The sequence below is a fragment of the Equus przewalskii genome, chromosome 28, assembly GCF_037783145.1.
Source record: "Equus przewalskii isolate Varuska chromosome 28, EquPr2, whole genome shotgun sequence".
Classification (NCBI taxonomy): Eukaryota; Metazoa; Chordata; class Mammalia; order Perissodactyla; family Equidae; genus Equus; species Equus przewalskii.
In genome coordinates, this window is record NC_091858.1 from 14,774,143 (window position 1) to 14,797,351 (window position 23,209).

Sequence of the window (23,209 nt, forward strand, 5' to 3'; positions counted from 1 at the left end):
AAGAAGCTCAAGGGGATGAGCAAGAGTCTGGTTTTAGTATAATGATTCCAGTCATTCTTAGAACTTTTTAGACGTAGGCTCAAATTCTGATTTTCATAGTTAAAGCTGGGGCACAAGTCACCGACCTCAAGATCAGTTCTCATCTATAAGCCTAGATTTATGATTTAAAAGAGAATACTCCAGAAATAACATACTTAATAGCTTTTTGCAGTGTTCAGAATTTGTTTCTACTTCTATAAGAAGTCATGGAACCAAACTTCCATTGCAGATGAGGTACAGGTGCTTCATTTATAACTTGATGACGGTATCCATTATACCACGTAGCCAGATTTGGTAGCCTTCTCACCGAGAAGGCATCCTTGAGGCCTTGCTGCTATGTGCTGGTAACCGGGTATTTTAGTATAGATGTGGAAGATGGTGAAGTCACATCTGATGTTCCCACATGGCAGACCTCCCTTTCCTGGAGCTTTAAACACTTCCTTTGACTATCTTTAACTAAAATCTGCAAAACTTGATAGGAAGAATCTTCACTTATTTTCAGTTCGCGCTCATTGAACCTTAATCAAATGGTACCCATGCCTCCCCACTGTCACGGCCCACTTGTTCCATATCAACTTGTAAGAGCTTGGCTCTTCCTTAGGGTTGCAAAGTCTGAGTCTCCTAAAAAATAGAACCTACACTTTGAACAAGACCTGGAGTGACGGCATTATAGCGGCCCATGAGCCCTACCTGGTGACCGTGAACAGAGCAGCTCTTATGCTGTGGAACAGGAGGATGGTGGAGCCCTTCTCGGTGTCAAAAGAGCCACACATCAGGAAAATGATCATCCTGGCAGAGGACCAGCAGGTTCCTGGTGAGTCTTCCTCTGTGGGATTATTCTGAGATCTCCTTTACCTGGCTCTTCTCAGTGGGTTTTTATAGGATCAAATCCTGGGTGTCTGTATGTTTGCTTTGGCAGTTGTTCCAACCCACAATTCAGTAGGCTTTCTCCATAAATGTCCGTGTCCCAGAAGAGCAAGATTCTAACACGTTTCTTGAAGACGCTAAACAACGCAAGTCCCTGAGCAATACTCCAAGATGTTTGCACACCATAACCTCTTTTGGGAATCACCTTGCACATTAGCATATTAAAGCTCTTAGTCTGGCAGTAAAGAGATCCATTTAATTTGCCCTAAACCAGCTTCCCAAACTGATTTCACCAAGGAACCCCTATGTTCCATAGCAGTAGCATCTTGCAGAGGACCCTTTGCATAGCTGCTCTGGGGCTGCGGACACCAGGAAAAGCAGTGCTCTCCACTGAAGCTGCTCCTTGTCGTTCAGATGAACCTCCTGAAGGCTGGTTTACCTTTTTTCTTTCCATATAAACTTGTGGCACAGAACCAAAAAATCTGATCCTGGATCTTGAGCCAGGAAAAGAAGAAATCCTATTGTAGGCTTTGTCAGCAGAAGCAGCTGGAGGGAAGAGTAGACACAAAGAGGGGCAGTACCATTCCTGCCTCTGTAGCCACTCTGTAGAGGTCTCTCATCTCCCTCTTCTGTCTAAACTAACTGACTTTGAGTCACTGGTTGGTTTAACCTGATCTTAAGGATTAAGAGGCCTTAGCTGTAGGAACATATTTCTTAGGTGGCAAAGTGTGCCAATAAACAGTTGACTTTTTGATGAGAAATCCAACTTTGATTATTCTACTAACAAATCTGTTGGGTTGCTGCAGTAGTTGCTGCAGAGTGATAACGAGTAACTTTGAGTAGCATAACTTAGACATCACAACAAATGAGTGCCTACGTTGTGTGGCCCCTGACCCAGACCATAAGATGCTAGAGCAGGGTACTAGACACTACAAGGCTCTAGCTTCAGAAACTTACCTTATTTTTCATTCCTAGAATATAGCATCAGATAGTGAAAAAATTAAGGTTAAAGTTAACAGACCTGAAAAGAGAAAAAAGTGCCCAAATTCAAAGCCATTAGATGATGAGTGAATGTATCCCACTTAATGGAGGGCTCTAGGCTTTGGGTCAGTTTCACTTTTTCTTCCCATGAGGTAGGAGAATGTCGCTACCCAGCCATGACATGGTTTTCTGGAGGAGGACAGTGCAAGCACATCTCCGTTGCCTAAGGATCTGACTTGCTGAAGCAACTGTTTATTCTAGATCCTGAGGCTGAAGAAGTAGCCACAACCACCCCTCCTACTCGTCCTCCACCACCCCCTCTACTTTGCACCCGATCCTCTGTGCCCTGTCGGAATGGGCAGGAATGCATTTCTCGGGAGAACCTCTGCAACGGCGAGCCGGACTGTCAGGATGGCTCGGATGAAGAGAACTGCTCCCAGTTCTGCAACAAACCAGGTGCGTCACCATCTCCTGGTCTCAGTCTTTTGTTCCAGGTATATTGATTCCATTTTGGGTGCAGGGTATGAATTGCCAGAATGTTTGTTATCATCAAACTTGCCTTCCCCAGATAAATTATCATAGATAAGTCACAGTCTGGGATTCTGGGAGTGTCCATCTTATCACATTCAAGTCAAGTGTTTTACCAGGTATAATGCAACTATTGCTTCCTTACATTTGCTTAAATGTTTCAATATTTGCTTTTATATATAGGGGCTGAGCCATAGAATGACCTAAATGGACCACTTATAACAGACGTGGTAATGTTCTAACAAGTCGCTAAAGTAACCAAACAAATATGAGGCCTTATTTAAACAACCTCGTTCAGCTTACTGACTTAATTGACCTGAGCACTTTGTTGAAGCTTGCTTATGGATCAACTAAGATGTAAAACTCGAGAAAATAAAATGCAGCCTATTTAACCCTCAACCTCCGGAATGAGGGTGCATTAATCCAATTTCAGAGCTTCAGCATGACTGAGTATATGGTGCTGGCTTTTGGCCCTTTCCATTCAGGGGTCTTCCAGTGTCTGGATGGAGACAAGTGCATTGAGGAGAAGTACCACTGTGATGGGGCTCGGCAGTGCTTGGATGGCTCTGATGAGTGGGACTGCTGGAAGCCCACCGAGGATTGTTCTCTGCGTTGTGACAACAAGACCCGCTGTATCCCTAAGAGCTGGCTTTGTGATGGCCACCCAGACTGTGCTGACAAAAAAGATGAACAAAGATGTAGTAAGTTCCAGGAGACTTCCTTGGAATATATTTTAAACTGTATTATGCATGGTACTTAACGTTCTATAAAGTTGCCACACAAAGAGTGAATTAGTGAATATTGAATCATTGTTTCTACAAAAATACAGAGTGGGGTTTCTGTGAGTCTCTGGTCACAACGTTTTGGTCAACCAATCAATATATAACCCTGTTTTGTGTCTGTTTCTGTTTAAAGACAGCTTAATGTATATCGTTGTCTCATTGACATTGAAGTCACAGCCAATAGCACTGTAACTCCTGCCTGAACAGAGCTTATAGGACACATGTATTTTCTCCCTGAGGCACATCATAGACTTCTTGCACCTAAGAACACTAGACAGCATTTCAGCACTGCATTCAGGGGCCATTTTAAACAGCAAAATCAGCAAAAAGTATAAAAATGGGAAAAGCATGGTCCTAAGTAGACTCCAGAAAGGACACTTGTTTATAGTATGAGAGCTGAAACAAGAAAGCAGAACGTTGCTTTGTTCAACCTCTACTGGAAACATGTGTGTCGGGCAACTCAAATTTTTGCTGCTTTGTGTATCTCTGCAAATGACCATGAAAGTGTGCAAGTGCTGAGTTTAGGGGTTTCAAATAAATTTGAACAAGTAGGTGAATGTGCAAATACTGAATCCACAAATAGTGAGGATGGACTGTAGTTACTGCAGAGTTAACAGACTAAGATGAAAGTTCCTGAGTTGGAGGGACCTTGGATATCACACTGTAACATTCCCTTTTCCATGACAAGATTTCCAGTAGTGGAAAACCAGTCTACTTACCAAAACAAAGTAGTATTTCTTGTTGAGCTCAAATCTACCTCCTTGAAGATTTTAATTTTGGTCCTGGGTCTTCTCATGTGATGAGCCATCTTATGTGTAGGTGTTATCACTATCTCCTCATTTTTATGAGATACTCACACTTTATTTTTATTCTTCTCAATGACATGTTTCAAAGACCTTCATTGCCCTGTGGGCATAGGATAGAGAGAGAATTTGGAGACTTGAAGTGGGAAGAAGAGGAGGCTGGGTAAGGTACCATGATAGATTTAGATGTGGAGGTGACCTGGCTTATGGGAAGAACATCAGGGAGAAAGAGATACAGGAAGGAAGTAGAGAAGAACCCAAGGTATAATTTACTTTTCAATACGTATTTACAGTTTTGTGTAAGACCTGATCGTTTTTTTTGAACCAAGTCAAGCTACTTCCTTCTGTAGGCACTGAGTCCAAGAACATAAATTGTAGAGTATGTTGGATGTTGTGGGAGAATTTCTCTTTTCATGGATGATATTAAGGTCCCAAAGCTGAATCCCCCTACCCTGCCTTTCCCACAGTCCTTCCACATGTCCTCCCATCGCTGTCCCTCAGGCTTTATTCTCCAGGACAGAGAGGATTTTCTGGGCTAGGTCAGTAGGACTTTTCTGGCCTAACACGTGACTTGAACTGCCTTCTGTCCTATCACTTGCTGGGGCTGAGTTTCCAAGGCGACAGCAGAAGGCCAGGGAGTCTTCAAACCATTTTACTTGCCATTGAATCACTTCTACATCTACCTGAGTTCTTACCTAAAGCTTTATTTTCCAGTTCATGAAAAATGCGGCACATCTGAATTTAGATGTAGGAATGGCCAATGCATATCTTACTCTCTGCGTTGTGATGGCAACCGAGACTGCCTGGACCACTCAGATGAAGAAGGCTGTCCTGCTGCCTGGCCGCTGCGGTGCCCAGGAGGGGAGGTGAAGTGCCCAAGGAGTGGAGAATGTGTGTTGGCAGACTGGATATGTGACCACGACTTAGACTGCAAAGATGGAACCGATGAGAAGGTAGTCCAATCTTCTTTCCGAAAAATAAAGTAGATTTCTAATCACAACAGTAACACGTGCTTCCCTGTAGAAAACTTGGGAAAACACAAGAGCAAAGATGTCTCCCATAATTACTGCCCAGGAAGCCACTTGGAACTACTTCAAAGAATCAAGATCATCCTGTTTAAAGTCAAACTTTTAAGAGGCTTTTATTGTAAGAAGGTTTGCAAATGTTAGGTCTTGATGACCCTGGCTTAAATATCCAAGTCAGAGATATTCAATTAATTGTCATCATGCAGTACACTGCAGCTCCCACATCATTTGAGATGCAACCTGGGCTTGAATCCTACTGCTTGCATTTGACCTTGAGAAATACTTACTCCCTAATGTTCCATTTCCTCATCAGTAAAATGGGTGTGAGATAAGCCATGTAATGTCTGAGGGGTTGAGAAGGCCTCTAAAGGTTCTGGGATATAGCATGTGCACAATGTCCCCCTTCTCTTCCTCTTGTACATCCTGCACCAGATTTGAGCTTCCAAGTCAGATTAGGTGCAAAAGATGCTGTAACTTTTAATGCGCCAGGGTTTGCATTAGAAATGGTGGGAAGGATTCTAGAGAAGAGTTTCTAGGGCAGATTCTTTTGCTTACATTTCTTAAATGAAAATAAGACTTTCTTATTAGTTTGGCAAAATAAGACATTTCTTCCAACTTCCCACCCACGTTTGTATCACCTAGAACGCCTCACCTAAACGCCAGCTGTGCAGTTTCTCCTGATTCGCGTCACCTCTGAGTTTTTAGGCTCTATCTGGCCTCGTGGCAGAAGAGACTTAAGAGTTCTCTCATAACCCAAGCTTCTTCCTCCGAGAACCCCTTCCTGGACTCGGAATGCAGATGTCGCTGGCTGACAGAGACACTCACTGTCTCCTCAGGACTGTGACCCTGAGGAGCTTCGCTGTGGCTCCAGGCAGTGGTCCTGTGCAAGTGGAGACCAGTGTGTGCCTGACTCGTGGCTCTGTGATGGGCAGCGTGACTGCAGGGACGGCAGTGATGAGGCTGGATGTAAGTGCAGGGCACTCTCGCTGTGGGAGAAGGCACACGGCTTCGAAGCGACACCTACTGCTGGCTTTCTCTCGGCGTGAGAGACCAGCTTAGCCAGCAGATGCTGCACGACCTGAAATCCATTCCTTTACTAGATGGAGGTGTCTTGATAGTACACAGGGAAGCCTTGCTGTGGGAGGGATGTTGGGGGTTAGACTATCAGAGTAGAAAGTCGTCCTCTCCAGGCCCCCCTGAGAAGTGCCAGAGTTCTGAGTTCCAGTGTCGCTCCCATGCCTGCCTCAACGTCAGCCTGGTGTGTGACGGGAAGGAGGACTGTGCCGATGGCTCGGATGAAGGTGGAAAGTGCTCGTCATCAGCATGCGGCCAAGCGCAGTGTTCTCACTCCTGCTACAAGTCCCCACAGGGGCCTGTGAGTTGGTTCAGTTTCTGTTCTCTAGCAGCTATGAACTTGCTCTAGTGAAAGGGGGCAACACTTCCTGCCCCAGATGTGAGCTCTGGGCAACACTTGGGGCTAAGCAAGAAGTTCTCTCGAAGTTCCTTCCATATGAGCATTTGGAATATGGCCTGCCCTTAAATTGAGGACTGCCTCTGCTCTAGTCCAGCACTGTTAGTTGGCTGAGCGTAGTGAACTTGATTCTGATGGGCAGGTAGAAGAAAACTGTGTTCTGATGTCTGGTCATAGTAACATCTCTATGGGTAGACAATTGATTAATTCAGGTCTGCATGCCTCTTCACTTACTGATTCTGCTGGGGTTTCTAGGTGACCTGGGCTGAACTTGGACACTTTTGTTAACTTGGGACCCATGGTGGTGGCAAAGGTATGAGGTGTGTGGCAGTGTTGATAAGATGGAGAGAGTGACTATTCAAAATGAAGTTGGTTCTAAGAACTGTTTGATTTGCTGAAATTGAGTGTATTGCCATGTGCTTTTTATAGCCAAGTTGAGGCCTTTATGTCAGTGTTGTACTGTCTTCAGAAAGTCTTAATGTTTTCCAACCTCTTTCAGACATGTGCTTGTGAGCAAGGCTTTGAGCTGAAGAGCAGTGGCCAAATCTGCAAGGATGTGGATGAGTGCCAGAAGTTGGGTGGTCAGCCTTGCAGTCAGACCTGTGTCAATACCAGGGGCTCCTACAGCTGTACCTGTCATCCTGGCTACTTGCTGGAGCCTGATGGCCACACCTGTAAAGCAACAGGTAAACTGGAGCTGGGAATAACTCCTCAGCCCTGAGTCATGAGCTTCAAGGTCCTAAATCTTCCAGGAATACCACTGCAAAGCTCTTTCTCAGGTCTTAAATCTCCTGCCTGCTTTATCTGTCTTCAGAGCAAGCCTAGCACATTCTCATTTTTATACCTTGTCTTTGAGACTGAATTTGAGTCTCATAGTGTCTACTCATAAGGCATTGTTATAACAAGACTTAACTCTGGCTCTATCTGGGGGTCAACCTTACCTGAAGTTAGAATAAATGTCTGAAGTCCTGACAAGTACTTTTTTCAGCCCACTTACCTCCAAATATTTAATTAGAAATGTGGGTTTCAATTTAAGCTAATCACGCCTTTATTCTAAGTATCTTCCAACCATGAGTATTGGCTTAACCGTTACATCGAGGGAAGAACTACTCAGACACCAGCTGGCTGGTATCGCAGGCCTGGCAGTGAGGTCAACTCTACTTTGTCCTCCCATTCCTTAGCTGTTCAAACTCCTCAAGGCCATGCTGAAAGTGGTTCTTATTCGACAGGTCCTGAACCAATCCTGCTTGTGGCAATTCAGTTTAACCTGCTCCTCTACGGATTGAGGAGCTTGAAAGAAGATATTCTGGCAACTACAGACAAGAACTTGATTATTTTCTCTATTGACTATGACCTCGTGGAGCAGAAAATCTTCTGGACAGATCTCGGTGCGGAAAGTATCAAGTGGATCAGCATGGACACGAAGAAGAAAGGGACCATGGTGAAAGGTGTGTCCCTGGGTATGCTTTCACCTTGCCCTTACTAAGTACACACAGCATGAAAATAAAATGAATGGCCATTAACGTTCTAAACTTTGGTTTATTACACAGTAGTCCCTCTATATTCATGGGGGATATATTCCAAGACCCCAGGGGATGCCTGAAACTGTGATTGTACCGAGTCCTATATATACTCTGTTTTTTCCTATATGTACATAACTATGATAAAGTTTAATTGCACAGTAAGAGATTAACAACAATAACTAAGATAGAACAATTATAACATACACTGTAATAAAACTCACTGTAGATCTTAGCAGCCTCAGCATACGATTCTTTTTCTTACTGAGTCAAGAACTCCACCTTTTCACTTAAAGGAAGCACTTTATGGCCTCTCCTTGGCATATCTCAATTGCCAGCATCACCACTCTTGTGCTTTGGGGCATAACATAAAATAAGAGTTACTTGAACACAAGCACTGTGACACCGTGACAGTCGATCTAATAACCCAAAGGGCTACTAAGTGACTAAAGGGCAGGTAGCATATACAGCATGGGTCCGCTGGACAAAATGATGATGGGCGGGGCAGAGCGTGATGGTGTGAGATTCCATCATGCTACTCAGAACAGTGCACAATTTAAAACTTGTGGATTATTTCTGGAATTTTCCATTTAATATTTTTGGACTGTGGTTGACTGCAGGTAACTGAAACCATGGAAAGTAAAACCGCAGATAAGGGGTACTACTGTATCTTCTTAACTAAAAAGGATCAAGGCTTGCTGGTTGGTTAGTAATGGAAAGATGCATTTTCATCTCAATAGATAGGGGAATCAGCCAAACCATCAGCCAGTGATCATTATGTTTAATGGTCACCTTCCCCTACAAATAGTACTTTGGAGCATTTTAGAGAAGACTGCTCTGATGGAGATGCATATACAAGTTGGGAAATGAATTAACATGGCATGCAAATCTGAACCCTGTGAGCTCGAACCTAGTAAAAGCTATAATTGAACCTAAGTACACATGTCAAATGGTTTCCTCTCTTCAGGGATAAAGTCAGACTGTATAGTGGTTGACTGGATCGGGAGAAATCTCTACTGGATGGATGGGACAGCTGGCCGGATTTTGGCAATTCAGTTGACTGCTATTTGGAGAGGAAAATCTGAGTACACGATCGTCCTGGACGACGACTTGAATCAAGCACGGTCTTTGGCTTTAGATCCCCTAAATGGGTGAGTCCAGGTGTCACAATGCCTGATCAAGTCCTTTAAGTTTGTTATTTCTTCTTAGTTCTACTTTGGCCGTGTTCATTCAATACAGCTCGAGCGAATAGAAACCTCATCTGACTTTACTTTAGATCTTATGGTGATGTGGGTCAACCATACACATAGTAATTTTGAAAGCTTCTGGAAAAAGTCCTTTATATCAGTAAAGTGAGATGTGCATGTGCCACTTGGTGGTCTATTTATACTTTCTTTCGCTATAATAAATAAGTATACCTCTGAATGGAGAATTTTTATGGCTTTAAAATAGCAGGAGGAGGGCGAATGGAACTGGGGATGGTGTTTAATTTACAATAATGTGATTGGTGGGGGAGGAGGGAATTATTGAGTGTTGGGGTTGAATCTGGGTTCTTCTATCTAGAGTTCTTTCTGTCTGCAAAGAGCCAGGAACTTAGAGACAATATTTCCTACTTGTCAGAGCTAAAGCCTCATTGGGATGGTGTGTGTATCAAATGTAAGAACAAGATAGAGCAAAACTCAGGGTCCAAAGGTGACCCAGACTGGATACCTTCCCTCTGTTTTTCTCTCTTTCCAATACCTTCAGCTAGGAATCTGTTAACGTGGTCCTCAGGAAATTGGCAGTAGTTTCTAATGCATCTAATGGCTTGTGGCCAAGAATGAGGTCTGAGGCACACATCTGCCCATGGAACTAGCCTACTTTCTGGCCCAGAAAAGATTAGCAGTTTCCCTGGATATTTTCCAGGCTGGGGACTAATGTATTTCTTAGGCTTCTTGTACAGCTGTCATTATAGATATTTTACCCGTAAATGATGACTAATCAATTACCATAAAATTTCAAGGAAAACCTTCTTTTACTACTTCACAAATTATGCTTAAGATATAGACCAAGTTTAAGTTTGAGGAAAAAATAGTTGGGCTGTAAATCAGTGTTTTAAGGAATGAATTGATGTTATTTTCTGTGAGGTAATACTTTATCTTAAAATGGACTTTATCCATATAGGTTAATGTACTGGTCTGAAATTGGAGGAGAACCTCAAATAGAACAAGCTGGAATGGATGGTAGCAGCAGAAAAATACTCATCAATCAAGGTCTTGGCTGGCCAACTAGCATAGCTCTTGACCAGTTGAGTTGGAAGATATTCTGGTCTGATGACAAATTTCACTGTATTGGCTCTGCCAATCTAGATGGTACTGGTATTAGTGTAAGTGTTCTTTTAGTATTAGGCTTGTATAGAATGTCCTGTGCTTGGTGTAAAACTCATCCCAGACACCTCACCATCACCATTTTAGATGTTGCAGCTAACACAAATCAAGAACCCCTTTTCGGTCGCTGTGTTTGAAGATGAAGTCTTCTGGTCTGAAATGAAGACGAGAACAGTACAGCGCATGAAGAAGACGACAGGCAAGAACAGGGCTGTCCTCATCAAGCGTTTTGAACAGCCTTATGGACTCAAGGTCTATAGCATACTCTTCAAAATATCCCCCTAATTCTCCCTGAGGAGGCTACATGTATGAGCTCCCGAGTACAAACTGTAGTGACACCCATCTATAATGATTAAAAAGCACAGTTTATTCATTTGCTGTTTTATAAGGATTCCGTAACTCATAGTGACATGTAGCTATTTTCTTCCAGATAATGCATGCTGTGCTACAGCCCAGGTCTTCTAATCCTTGTCTGGACACAGGATGTTCTCACTTGTGCCTTCTGAGCCCACGATCCAAGGGAAGCTGTCATTGCCCAGTTGGACTCCTGCTTGCAGATGACGGCATCAGCTGTGTTCCACTCGAGGAGTCTGCGTTTCTGTTCCTTGTGTTTCCCACAGTTATCACACAGGTACTGTTCCACAGGCTTACTCATGTATCTGTTCTTGGCCCACATTCCATTTCAGACTTTGAGTAATTTGAATTCTCCATTACAGTTATAAATAGGAGGGGCTCTTTCCCTTGGAATATTCTTCAAATACAACTTAAATTTTAATATTCACTGTATTCTGGGAGCTATCATGACCAAAATAAAATAGCTGTGAAATGAAGACCACTCCTACTGAAACACTCATAAGAAACACTTCGTACTTCAGAACACAGTGGGGTTAGGGATCTGAGAGTGTGTTTAACTTTGTTTAGTTGTCCAAGGACCAGCTGACGATGTAGAGTAATTCCAAATACAAGAACTTGGCTGGGTTCTAGCCTGGGGCACAAATACCTTTCATGAGGGAACTTTTCTTAAATCATAGGATAAAAGGTACTAACCAGTAAGTCACCCCTAACTTCTACCATCCAGAAGACTTGTCAACTTTGGCACTTTCACATGACAAAAGACATTTTGGGGTAGAAGATGAATTTCAGTTTCAGTAAGATCTTAAAAGTGGAGTCTCATTTCAAGGAGAGGGCCCTTAATATATAAATGTATCAAATCAACACGTTATACACCTTAAACTTACACGATGATATATGTCAGTTATATCGCAGTAAAAATAAATTTCAAAAATAAAGGGGAGGGCCTTTAACAGAGGAGTAAATCTTCAAAACTCACGGATTCAGGGAATTTTAAGTATTTGAAGTTCCAGGAAGTGAGAGAAATAACTGCTATCTGCTTTTAGAAGGTAGAATATATGAAAATCTGAACTTGCATATCTTAGCATGAATGCAAAATCAAGATGAAGAATTAGACTAGACTCAGCTGGTGCCATCCACCTCATTTTTTTCCACAGATTTATGTGAAAAATCTAGAAACTTCGCTAGGACAAGCAACTTTACCAGAACATAGGATACTTCCCTTTACCAATGTGAACCAGCTTGCGTCAGTGGATTACCTTGTCCAGGAAAAGACCCTCTACCTTTCAGAGTCGGATAGTGGTGATATCAGACTGCTGAGGCTCAAAGAATCTGGAAAGCTCTCTTGGAGGAAAATCATATCTGTGGAGGGGACAGTGATCGACCTTGCTGTGGACTGGTTCAGTGGAAACATATATTGGATTGACAGTGAGAATCCTCACATCAGTGTAGCTTCCCCAAAAGGCCAGTATTCCACTGTCTTGTTCAGTGAAAATCTTTACCGCCCAACCTCTGTTGTGCTCCACCCACCTACTGCAATCATGTGCTTTGTGGACCAGGGTTCCCAGGAGGACAGTAAGCGTGGCTCCAGCATTGAATGTGCCTCCATGGATGGCAGCAGGAGGAAGGTGCTGTGGCAGAAATCTGAGGTCCCTGTGGGCCTGACCTTTTCAGATTCAGAGACCCGAGTGTACTGGGCTGACGCTGGTAAGCAGTTATTATCTATATCCTAAATGTGAGTCTGAGGGACCTTGGTCGGAGTGAAATGGTGATGTTCTGCTTTCTTGTCTCCAGCCATCACTTCAAATAGCTTTTAGGTCTGAGTCTACATTTTCTGAACCACCTTCCAAACCAATACAATCATTGCCCATCCTGAGCAGCATATGGTAGCTCGCAGAGTCGTGCACTTGCACCTTTGTGAAGGAATAAAATCAAGAACTTAACAAACATGCATGAGTGAATCTTTGTGTATCACTGTTAGAGCAGAATGAATGAGAAGAACTGGTCTTCAAAGAATGCATGGCAGACGGTGTCCTCTAGGAGGGGAGGCAGGACAAGACACAAAGAAGCCTACAGGATAGAGGACCACTGTTTGGGCTAAGTGAAATTAACTGACCCTCTCTCTCTAGGGAGAGGACTCATAGAAAGCATTCAACAAGATGGCTCTAGATACAGAGTAGACCGCAGAGGCATTCAGGGCCTTAACCTCTTTACGTATGGCCAAGGCATGATATTCTGGACAACAATTGATGACGGTAGGTCTTAATTCTACATCTGATTGTCTTTGTGATCTGAATTGACTCCTGGGTATCTAAAGCAAATCTGCTACTGCTTAGCACTTATCTTTGGCAGTGTCTTTCTTTTGCAGAATGGCTAAGTGACTTCCCTGATCTAACATGTATGTATAACAGGGATTCTAAGATTTGGGGGAGCTTTTACTTTTTTGGTTATTCTTTATATATGAATATGCTTAATCCCATTCTGCCTTTCATAGGAGGCTCTTGGCTTTAGAGGACACCATGGTATGGTGCAGAGGGAACTGGGCCAGGAATTGGAATGAGGTGGTATAACTGCCCTGTCAGTAGCTGCAATCCCTTACCTGTAAAATAAGAACAGTATCTGTCTCAGGGGACTAAACACACATGAAAGTGCTGGGTGCATTACAGAGCATTCTGTACTTGCAGGATGATTGTTCTAAACCACAGTGCTCTTATGTATTGTTTCTGGCTAGAGTCTAGATTTGGTGAAACTGGAAAATGCTGTTTAAAATAAATCTATCTCTTTCTATTTGCAAAGGCTGGTCCATAGATCAGTTGGACTGACCACATTAGAATTGCAAAAACAAGTTGTCAGATCCTACCCCAGAGACGCTAATTTATTAGTTATATGGTGAGACCTTTGCCATCTATTTTAAGATGCCCAGGCGAATTCTTGTTGTGGATAAGCCATTTGCAGAAATGTTGTTCCAGAACAATGTTTAAAATCATTACCCATCAATTGTATGGGCTGCATTTAAATGTCTCGTATCTAAATTTTCTATCTTTATATATCTGGACATATATGAATGTGCTTAACATAACTTACACCTGACTTTATTTTGGAGAAAGGCTGGCTGTTTTTATTTATCTTGAAGCTTCTTCCCAGAAAGAAGATTTAGAAAAACACGTCTCTTCTGTAAAACTCTTGTTATTCAACTGGAGTTTATGCAGATGAGAGACAGTTTTCCTACTGAGCAATGTTCTTCATCCAGGAAACTGTCTTAAGATAAAATTTCACTTTTGTTGATGATTGGTCACTGGCTTCTGTTTCAGCTCAAATCACTAAAGTTTGGTACAGCAAGGCAGAACTTGTAGAAAACCGGTGGTTCCAAGTAGACCAGAAGATTGTGGATTTAAAAGTTTATAGTAAACTTAATCAACAGGGTAAGCAACCTTGCAGTGATTATAACACCGAAGTCTACTGAATTTCCCCATGAAGAGGGTACTCCGTCTTGCAGTAGCTCCTTGAAATATCTTTGTGTTTCCCATTAAATTAAAATATTTCTCTGGCAGATTCCTATAGATCTGCATAACTCTCTTGTCTTTACCCAGTTACATATAGTCTGATTCTGCTATATAACTAGTCCTGTTACTTATCTAGGAGACACAACGGTAAAAATTTGGAGCTGGGGTTTGGTATACTTGGATTCTATTTTCAGTTCTGTTATTGTGGACTGAATTACAGCTGAGGTATAATTGAAATCCCCTTTTAGCTCTAAAGTGGAACTGGTCTGCATTGTACTCATTGTCCCTTCTATCTACTTGTGATGTTAACTAATCCTTGAGCTATCAACTTGGGGGTGCTCAGATGTTTTTCTCCACCTTGCTTATAGAGACAGATGGAGTGCCTACCTGAAAGTTTAGGGAGGATGATGATGGGCTTAGTTAAAGTAGTCATAGGTGAAATCTGTTCCTGGTTGAGATTAACACCAACAATGTGGGCTCAAATAATTAGCCACACTTCCCGCTACTGTGTATGATGAATCTGTTAGTCTTAAGGGAATACTGCTCCATTGCTTTGTTTTTGAAAGCTAAAGCTTATAAACTGCTGTTAGTCATGCTTAAACTCCAGAAGTCTTGGCTCTGTGGAGAGAACCTTTTTAGCATTCCTCAGTGTGACAAATTGTCACCCAAGTGATAATAATCTGTGGCTTAGTTCTGAGAAGCAGAAAGAGGGTCCCTGTCACAGTTAAAGTAGGTTTTATCTGCACTACATACATATCTATTCCTCACTTCCTGGAATATCTCAAGAGGTGAAACCTCACTAGAATTTAAAGCTTAAGATATAACCCTTGGAGAACTATGAGAAGCTATAAATGGCTGACAATCAGACTTTTTTTTCTTCCCCCATCCCTCACCGTCCACCTCTCGCAATCACCAATCTATTCTCCCTATCTATGACTCTTAGAGGGATAATTGAGACCACACCCTCCCTGTTTTCATCTAAAGAGAGCTTTATTTCTAAGGCCCTTCTTGTTCTGATGTTGGATACTTGGTGTGAGGAGAGAAGAGAACTCACAATGGGGTCTTGAATGAGCCAGACGTCACCTCAATTTCTCTTAAGCCAGTCCCTGTCTGAACTCCTAGGCTTCTAAAGCCATCCTAATCCGTGAAGAAGAATGAGCAATCACAGGCTACCTAGTCGACTAAAAGGAATTAAATTGAAGAGCTGTCTATACTGGGGAAAACATCTGGGTCTGGTAACTCGGATAGTCTGTTTGCAGAAAATTTGCAGAAGACGCTTCTGAAATGATCTAAATCAATATTTTTTGGGGGGGGGGGGATCCACAGGTAGTAACAGCTGCTCAAAAGACAATGGAGGATGTAGCCATATTTGTTTACCAAACCCTGAAGGACAGACTTGTAAATGTCCCCGTGGGTACTACTTGGCCGACACAAGCAAATGTATTGAAGCTGCCCAATGCGCTGCACCATTACAGTCCTGTAAGGATGGCCAGAAATGCATTCCCATGGAGCAAGTGTGTGATGGTCGTGCAGACTGTCTGGATGGATCTGATGAAATGGGCTGTGAGTAACTCCTACCCAGGACCCATTATTCCTCATCATGAATAATTTACTTTTAGTAATATCTATTTCTGCAACATTCCTCAAAGTTTTATCCTCTAAACTGTTACCTTGTTATCACTGTGTACTCTTTAAACTGAACAATATGAAACTTCTAACTATGGGCAATTGCATATAGATTTTGTGGACTTCTTGTGGAAAGCTAATGTGCCTTCTGATTCGATTTTAGAATAGACAATATGATAGTGAGCTCCAAAGAACTGGATAGTCTGTATGTTGTCTGAAAGAGCAGTCATTTAACGTAGATTTGATTCAGTCCATTTAAACTGATCACACAGTGAGCACAGCCCAGGGGAAGGAGGTTGGGCAAACTATTTAACCTGTTTTGATTCCCCCTTTTTGATGTAGAAAATAGTGTTTTCTACCTTACAGAGTTAAGGAATACAGAGAATGTGTATAAAGTTGTCATATTAGGACATAACACTGTCACTTAGTACTTAAATGCTAGCTGTAGATGGTTGTTATAGAAATACTGTGCCCAATAATTTCTTCATGGAAAGGTGTTGTCATGGCCAGTCAGCTGAGTGATGATAATATCTAATTCTGCTGTAACGACCATCCTCTAATTCTAAAGCTACAGCTCCATTGGTAACCAAGTCACATAAGCTGTAGAACTGAAGAGACAGTGGGCTCAATATTGAAACTGGTCATAACCAGTAAAGAAAAAGATTTGGAAAGGGAATCTTAGAGTGAAGAGTTCTCATTGACTTCTCAATTTAAATTCTCGTCTTCCTAAAACCTGCCTAGCTGGAAGACCAGTTATTACCTCTAATCACTTCTTCTTCACTAGGAAAGATAATGGAAATTGATTCCCAGAGTTGATTCTATGGTCTGGCAGAGGAGAGTGGTTTCCTTGAATGCCCTGTGTAGCAGTGACTCAAGGAAGGGGGATGGGTGTCAACGAGTGAGAAATTTATCACCTTCACCACCTGGTTTTAAACTCAACCAGAAATCTCACATACCTTCACTCTCTCTGCCATTCCCGATGACCTAGGCCCAAGAGTTGGCTCTGCTCCTTAATAATTACTTCACTCTGACGTTTACATGAAACTTCTTAAAAGTTAGACTGGCTTCCTCTGGATACACCTTACTTACCATCAAAGAGTAGAAATACTCCTATGGTACCAACTTAAGGTAGAGACCAAGAATCAGTTTTACTGCTAATAGTGCTATCTTCCCTCCTGGTACTTTGGTCTTCAGTGTTCATATGAGGAATAATACTTGTGCCAACAATGGTGGAGAATATGGTGAGATGCCTTAAAAACAAACTTAACTTTTGGATTCCTCTTTGGCTAGAAGCACCCTGTTGCCTACTCCCCACCTTATGCATGCCCTCCCACCACTGCCACCAAATCCAGTTCAATATTTGCAACTTGTAGACCTTGCTAAGACTATCATTTACTTGGACTTAAAAAAATTAAAATGTTTCCAAATAAACTTACATCTTAAAAATCTTTCTGGTCTAGGTATTTGCTCCTTAGATCTACCACACTAATCCTTATAGAATAAGATATTTTTGTAAAGGATGGAATCTACCTTGGCTAAAACTGTGCATACCATCATTTAAAAAGAGATTGGTATCATAGACTACACTAGTCCCGAAACCCAGCATTTTAAGTGCCTTAAGATATGCAGGTTTTTTATATAAGCTTTTAATAGTTTTTTGTTTGGCCAAGAGTAATAGTAGTGATTATGATTTCGTAAATTCAAACTGATCTGGTTAAGTCTGCTAGAATTCTTGATGTTGTGAAATACAATCGTGTCACCTAACAATGGGGATGTGTTCTGAGAAATGTGTTGTTGGGCAATTTCAACCTTGTGCGAATGTCATAGATGTACTTACGCAAACCTGGATGGTATAGCCTACTACACACGTAGTTTTATGATACTAACCTTATGGGACCTCTGTCGCATGTGTGATCTGTCATTGGCTGAAACATCATTATGTGGTGCATGTATATAGAGCCACACTCATGCCTACTATTTTGTAGGTACCTATCCAGATAAAACCCATTCAACACCAACACCTAAAAAGCCAGAGGCTGGAAAAAGAGTGACTCCAAAAGCAGCCCACTCTCTCCAGGCTCCCGAGTCCACCAAGGCTAGCTATCAGGATCCAGAAGGGATGAATTATCCTGTCAGGAGAACACTAAACCCTCTGATTCCTGCTAGAGAAAGCAAGACCTCAGACACCAAGGAAAGAGGGGCATCTGTTCGGCCCAAAGACTCACAGATGTCAAAACATTTGCCCTGTAGCAGCGATTTCTGTAATGGGAGGGGAATCTGTACCATGGAAGGTGAGCTGAGAAAATGCAGCTGTCTGATGGAATATGGCGGAGAGTTCTGCGAAGAGGCAGTGCGCGGACCTGCCCCTGGCTACATCGCCCTCAGCTTAATCATTACCTTATCAGTTGTTCTGGTGGCTCTGGGAGCATACGTATATTTCAAAAGAGAACACGAATTTAAAAGGTGAGCTGCTATGAATGTCCTCATGGGAGAGTTTTACTCCAAAGAAGGCTTATAAAATAGGATTAAAATAAGATTAATTGGGGTTGGAGGTGTGAATCCACTCTAGAAATTTGCCCTCTGAGGATGGAGTTAGGTGATGAAGCAACTAAGATGCATCATGCTGTTAGATGATCTGGAAAAATAATAATTGGGACCATCTCTTTGAGTGAGACCTGGGGCAAACAATATTATTGTAAGGGGCACATAAAGTGTGCCTCAACAGCAGTCAGTGGCACAATCTCGGATGAAGTGAGAAGATTCCTTTCCAGTGAGGCAGGGTTAGTGCCAATGACTGTGTGGAGGAAAAATTTGTTAGGAGGTGTATTAGTTTGTTAGGGCTGGAGTAACAAATACCACTGACTGGGTGTCTTAAACAATATAAATGTATTTTCTCACAGTTCTGGAGGCTGGAAGTCTGAAATCAATCTGTCAGTAGTGTTGGTTTCTTCTGAGACTGAGGGTTGGTTTCTCCTTGAATCGTGGGTGCAGACTTCCTGCTGTGTCTTCACATGGTCTTCCATCTGTACGTCTGCGTCCTCATCTCCTCTTCTCATAGGATGCCAGTCGTATTAGATTAGCGCCCAAATTAATGATTTCATTTTAACATAATTAACCCCTTTAAAGACCCGATCTCCAATTATGGTCACATTCTGAGATACTGCAGGGTGAAGATTTCCACATATGAATTTGGAGGGGACACAGTTCAGTCCATAACAGGAAGTGAAATAAAGAAACTCAGGAAAGATTTAAGGCAAAAAGCATTAAGTTTTGTCTATGAGCTAGCGAGTCATTGGATTAAAGAGACAAACAAGGACAACAGAATGGTGATTTAGAGTAGGAATGATGACAAAATGCCTTTAGAGTTGGAAGATACAGTAACCGAAGAAACTGATTAAACTGATTACATAAACATATTGTGAAGGGACATTATAGGGAAAGTTACATCTCTGTCCAGGCTTCACTTCACTGATGGAAGAAAAGGCCAGGAGAAATGATATGTCTTTGCCTCAAGGAACGCTATTTAATAGCTAACTGGTTAGTGTTAGGATCAACTGGGATGCTACCCTCGGGCTTCTGGTTATCAACTCAGGTCTTTCTACTACATTAAACTGCTTTCTTGACTCACCTGTGTCCAGTTGCCACTTACCTATCCTTGGATTCAGTTCTCATTGACTCTAATTACCTAGGTTCCTTTAATTGAGAAGATATATCAATTTGAAAGTGAAGTGAATGCCTAGTAAATCATAATTGACTCAAGTGTTGCCCATTCTAGGTCATTTGCTTTATTAAAGAGACAGCGAAAACAGGGCATAATTCTCATAACAATAATTTTTGATAGGGGATGAGTTGGCCATTTCTAACGATAGCCCAATCTCAGCTTCTGCCTCAAGGAGCAACTCTTTTGACTTTGTTTCTTTGATTTCTAGAAACAGTACAGCATCATCGAGAAATTCGACCTGCTATAAAGAAAGTGACCAAGAAGAAGTAAATCTAATGAATAGTGAGACTTTTGTCAATGAAGCCTATGATGAACAGGTATGCCTAGGAAGTGTCTTTGAGGAAAAAACAGATTGTGAGACACAGTTAAAGAACACGCCATCTGGAAAATCCTCGCTGGGTGAAAGTAGGCAGTGTTAACTTCAAGAGCTTTTTGTCATTGGCAAATGATGCTATTATGTATATCAAATGAATACTCAGTATCTTTTTTGACTTTAGACTCTATTCAGTCTTTAGTTGTTCAAACCAAAGTGAAACATGCATGAAATAGTAATCAAGAAAGTCAGCTTTGGGAGGCCTTCCAGAGGGGCTCAATCCTATCATGAGGTGGGATCTTATTAGGGTTAGTTGCAGTCACCCCTAAAATTTACATCCCCTTGTAATCTCTATCTGCTCTGAAGCTCAACCATCACTGTGTTTTTGCCTTGTTTTAATGTAGTCCGTGTTCTCTAACTTCAAGTCTTTCTTCCTACAGGAATTGTTAACCTCTTTACAGACTGACTAACCTGGTAAAGCAGGAGCTGAAACATCTCAATAAAAATTGTTTACACGTTTCATGGTGTACTGTTTGAACTTCTGTAACAGTTTGTCGTAAATGATTATTTATTAAAATAACTGCTTTTTAAATTGGAGGAGGTTATCCGGTTTTGTGAGTGTTGAAAAACTGACTATTTATAGGGTCAGATTTCAGTACAATCTCTGTGTAATTTAGATTATTATTTATCCACAGGAGCTTTCTAATCCGAGAGCGCCTGGCCCAGTACTAGTCAGAAGTTCTAGATTTGAATCTTGGCTCTGACACTAACTTTGAGCTAGTTAATCTCTCTGAACCTGTTTCCCCATTTCACAAAGAGGAATGATCTCTCTTGAATCTTCACCTGTTAGGATAGAGGTCAAGTTTCTGCAGTGTAGTAAATGTTCGAGTGTTCCTTACCCCTCCTTCTCTCAGATACATTTTAGTGCAATTTCTCACTTTTGCTGAAAATTTATAAAACTGTTTTTCTTATGCTCCATTTGAGTCTAAAACTCTGTACAGGTGAACATACTTTACAGATGTAGCTACTCAGACAAATGATTTGTCTAAGACTTCCTTGAAGGGAAGTGGGCGGATACTGTGGGCAGCAACACACAGAGTTATAGGCATGGACCAGGATTCGTCTCAACTAGCTCTTGCCTGCTGGGGAAACATGCAGATGTGACTTTGGTCCCAAAGCCCCTTGGACTGCAAAGACCTCTGCTTGTCTTCCTGGATCACACTTTATTCACACCCACATAAGGAATCAAGGGCATTGAATCTGTGTTGGGAGATAGGTAACAAAGCAGAAGTGTGGTCTAAAATTCTATAGCAGCAATCTTGGGCAAATCACTTAATCAGGAAACTGATTCCCCAATGATAAAAATGGCATTAACAGAACCTACAGCAGGCCAGTTGGGCACTGAATGAAAATACAAAAATACCTGTACACTACTTAGCATAGTATTTGAGACTGAGAACATGAGTCCAAATTCTGATAAACAACTTGATGTGGCAGACGCTTCTTGCTTGGATCTTTTCTAGACTATGCTTATTTAGTTCTTGCAGAATGAGTCTGTGTGGGCTGCCAAGCATACAGAGAAGCCCTAGGCTTATTACTGTGGGTTATAGGACATTAAATAAACTGTGCTCTGCAATCACATAAAAATTCCCAAGTACACATCAACTTGACCTGAAGAACAAATGCTGGGGGCTCCGCCTTTCCTGAGCCTGGGAGATGCATGAGAATCATTCAGTTGCCTCAGGGGTTCAGCTATATTTGACAGAAACCATTTTAGCAACACATACCTCAGACCCCTCTCACGCACAGGCTGAGTCTTAAGTTTCTCTGGCTACTTCCAGAGAGCCATCCTCACTGCCAAGTTTGCCCTTGGCAAGGCTCTGCCTTTCTCTGCGCAAAAGTGCATCACAACGGCACACAGGAATGCAGCTGGAAAGCATGCACGAGTGATGTACAACAGTATCACTACTTTCTCAGGACTGTTTGAGCTGCTGCCTTTGTCTCCTCTAGCCACACTTCCGGGACTTGTGCTCTGGCTAGCTCAGTGTACTTCCCAGGTGCTCCGCTGACAAGTTACTCCAGCCCCACCCTTCTACTCTTCCACCCTGCTTCCTGTTTGGGCCCCAGAAAAACTTCCTCTCTTCTCTTCCCAAGAAAAAGAGCTGACTGCAGCCAACTCTAGTATGTCTTGATGCACCTCCTCTCCCTAGCCCCTGCCCCAGGCTTACGTAATCTTTAATCTTGGCCTCTTATGAATGTATGCCTAAGTATTATCCCACTTGAATCTAGTTTAACATCCTGTTATGCTTTCCCTATTCAAGAATTTACAAAACACACTGAATGTCCCTGTCACCAGAAAGACTTAATTTTATAAATGGATACTTAAGATTTTATACTTAATTCTTAACCATCCCTACCCCCTAAATTGGTTTTAATATGTCAATTTCATAACCTTATCTATTTGTAGCAATGGCACATTATCAACAATAAGAGCCTTCTATTGTGATAATCTCTATATTAGGTGTTCATTTCTTACTTAATTTCTCTCCACCTAATAGATGGAGTGATAAGCCTAGAGCAGATATAAAATTTTCTTTTCCTTATAGAAACTCAACTTCTGTAACCTGGTAAGAGGTTTAAGTTTTCTTCTGGAAGAATAAGGAGCTTTGGAAAAGTTAATTGGTTCATGCTTTAGGCACAAAGAGACCTACACAAAATTTGACCTTTTGTGTCTATTGTTAGGAATTAAGAGTTAAATAAAGCACTTTATCCTTATTCTCTTTGGGAAACAAACAAGGGAGGGATCACACTTTATCAGGCTAATAGCTTCTTTAGGAGGGAATACAGTCTGGAGCAAATTCAATGTGTTTTATAGAATGTTTTCAGAATCAAATATAAACAATTTGAATTATGAATAGCTGGTGAGGAACATTCTATTCTGCCAACGTATAGACAGCCCCATGAGGCTGAGAAAGATATTAGAACCTCAGAGCCTCATCCTATCCACAGAGAGCTGGAAAAGGTTAGTAACCAGGATCTCTCCCCCTATACCCACCCCACATCTTCACTCTGATGTCCCTAAAAGGAAGGGCTGCCATTCATCTCTTTAAGACCCTCAGGATCTTCCTTATATATCATCCACTCAGCTTAAATTCTATTAATGATTTGGCCAAGGCCTGTGTTTTTTCATCCTCATTACTCTCTCCCACGTGTACCCGAAACTACTCCTTTCACCCATCAGCATAGAGGTATTGTATTTGAACATAAGCTTTGAATGTTCAAATGTGTAATTTTCTTGGTGTACTTTCTCATT

The 23,209-nt window shown here is 41.9% G+C and overlaps 1 protein-coding gene across 6 annotated transcripts in view; it reads left to right on the forward strand.

Annotated features, from left to right (window-relative positions):
- The window catches only part of LOC103557597 (low-density lipoprotein receptor-related protein 2-like), a 43,783-nt gene extending 23,367 nt beyond the window's left edge, over positions 1 to 20,416 (forward strand). For 4 of the 6 annotated variants that reach the window (XM_070599081.1, XM_070599083.1, XM_070599085.1 and 1 more), the window contains exons 15-33: positions 641 to 853; positions 2,149 to 2,343; positions 2,901 to 3,116; positions 4,715 to 4,953; positions 5,862 to 5,991; positions 6,216 to 6,400; positions 6,996 to 7,182; positions 7,726 to 7,944; positions 8,984 to 9,167; positions 10,180 to 10,381; positions 10,470 to 10,634; positions 10,813 to 11,013; positions 11,891 to 12,440; positions 12,863 to 12,988; positions 14,045 to 14,155; positions 15,563 to 15,799; positions 17,848 to 18,325; positions 19,792 to 19,900; positions 20,337 to 20,416. In XM_070599081.1, the coding sequence (XP_070455182.1) occupies positions 641 to 853; positions 2,149 to 2,343; positions 2,901 to 3,116; positions 4,715 to 4,953; positions 5,862 to 5,991; positions 6,216 to 6,400; positions 6,996 to 7,182; positions 7,726 to 7,944; positions 8,984 to 9,167; positions 10,180 to 10,381; positions 10,470 to 10,634; positions 10,813 to 11,013; positions 11,891 to 12,440; positions 12,863 to 12,988; positions 14,045 to 14,155; positions 15,563 to 15,799; positions 17,848 to 18,325; positions 19,792 to 19,900; positions 20,337 to 20,366 (3,977 nt within the window). In that variant the 3' untranslated portion in view covers positions 20,367 to 20,416. Of the gene's footprint in view, positions 1 to 640; positions 854 to 2,148; positions 2,344 to 2,900; positions 3,117 to 4,714; positions 4,954 to 5,861; positions 5,992 to 6,215; positions 6,401 to 6,995; positions 7,183 to 7,725; positions 7,957 to 8,983; positions 9,168 to 10,179; positions 10,382 to 10,469; positions 10,635 to 10,812; positions 11,014 to 11,890; positions 12,441 to 12,862; positions 12,989 to 14,044; positions 14,156 to 15,562; positions 15,800 to 17,847; positions 18,326 to 19,791; positions 19,901 to 20,336 lie in introns of all 6 variants that reach the window. The other 2 variants (XM_070599080.1, XM_070599084.1) reach the window with 1 other exon arrangement.
- Positions 20,417 to 23,209: the final 2,793 nt, after the last annotated feature.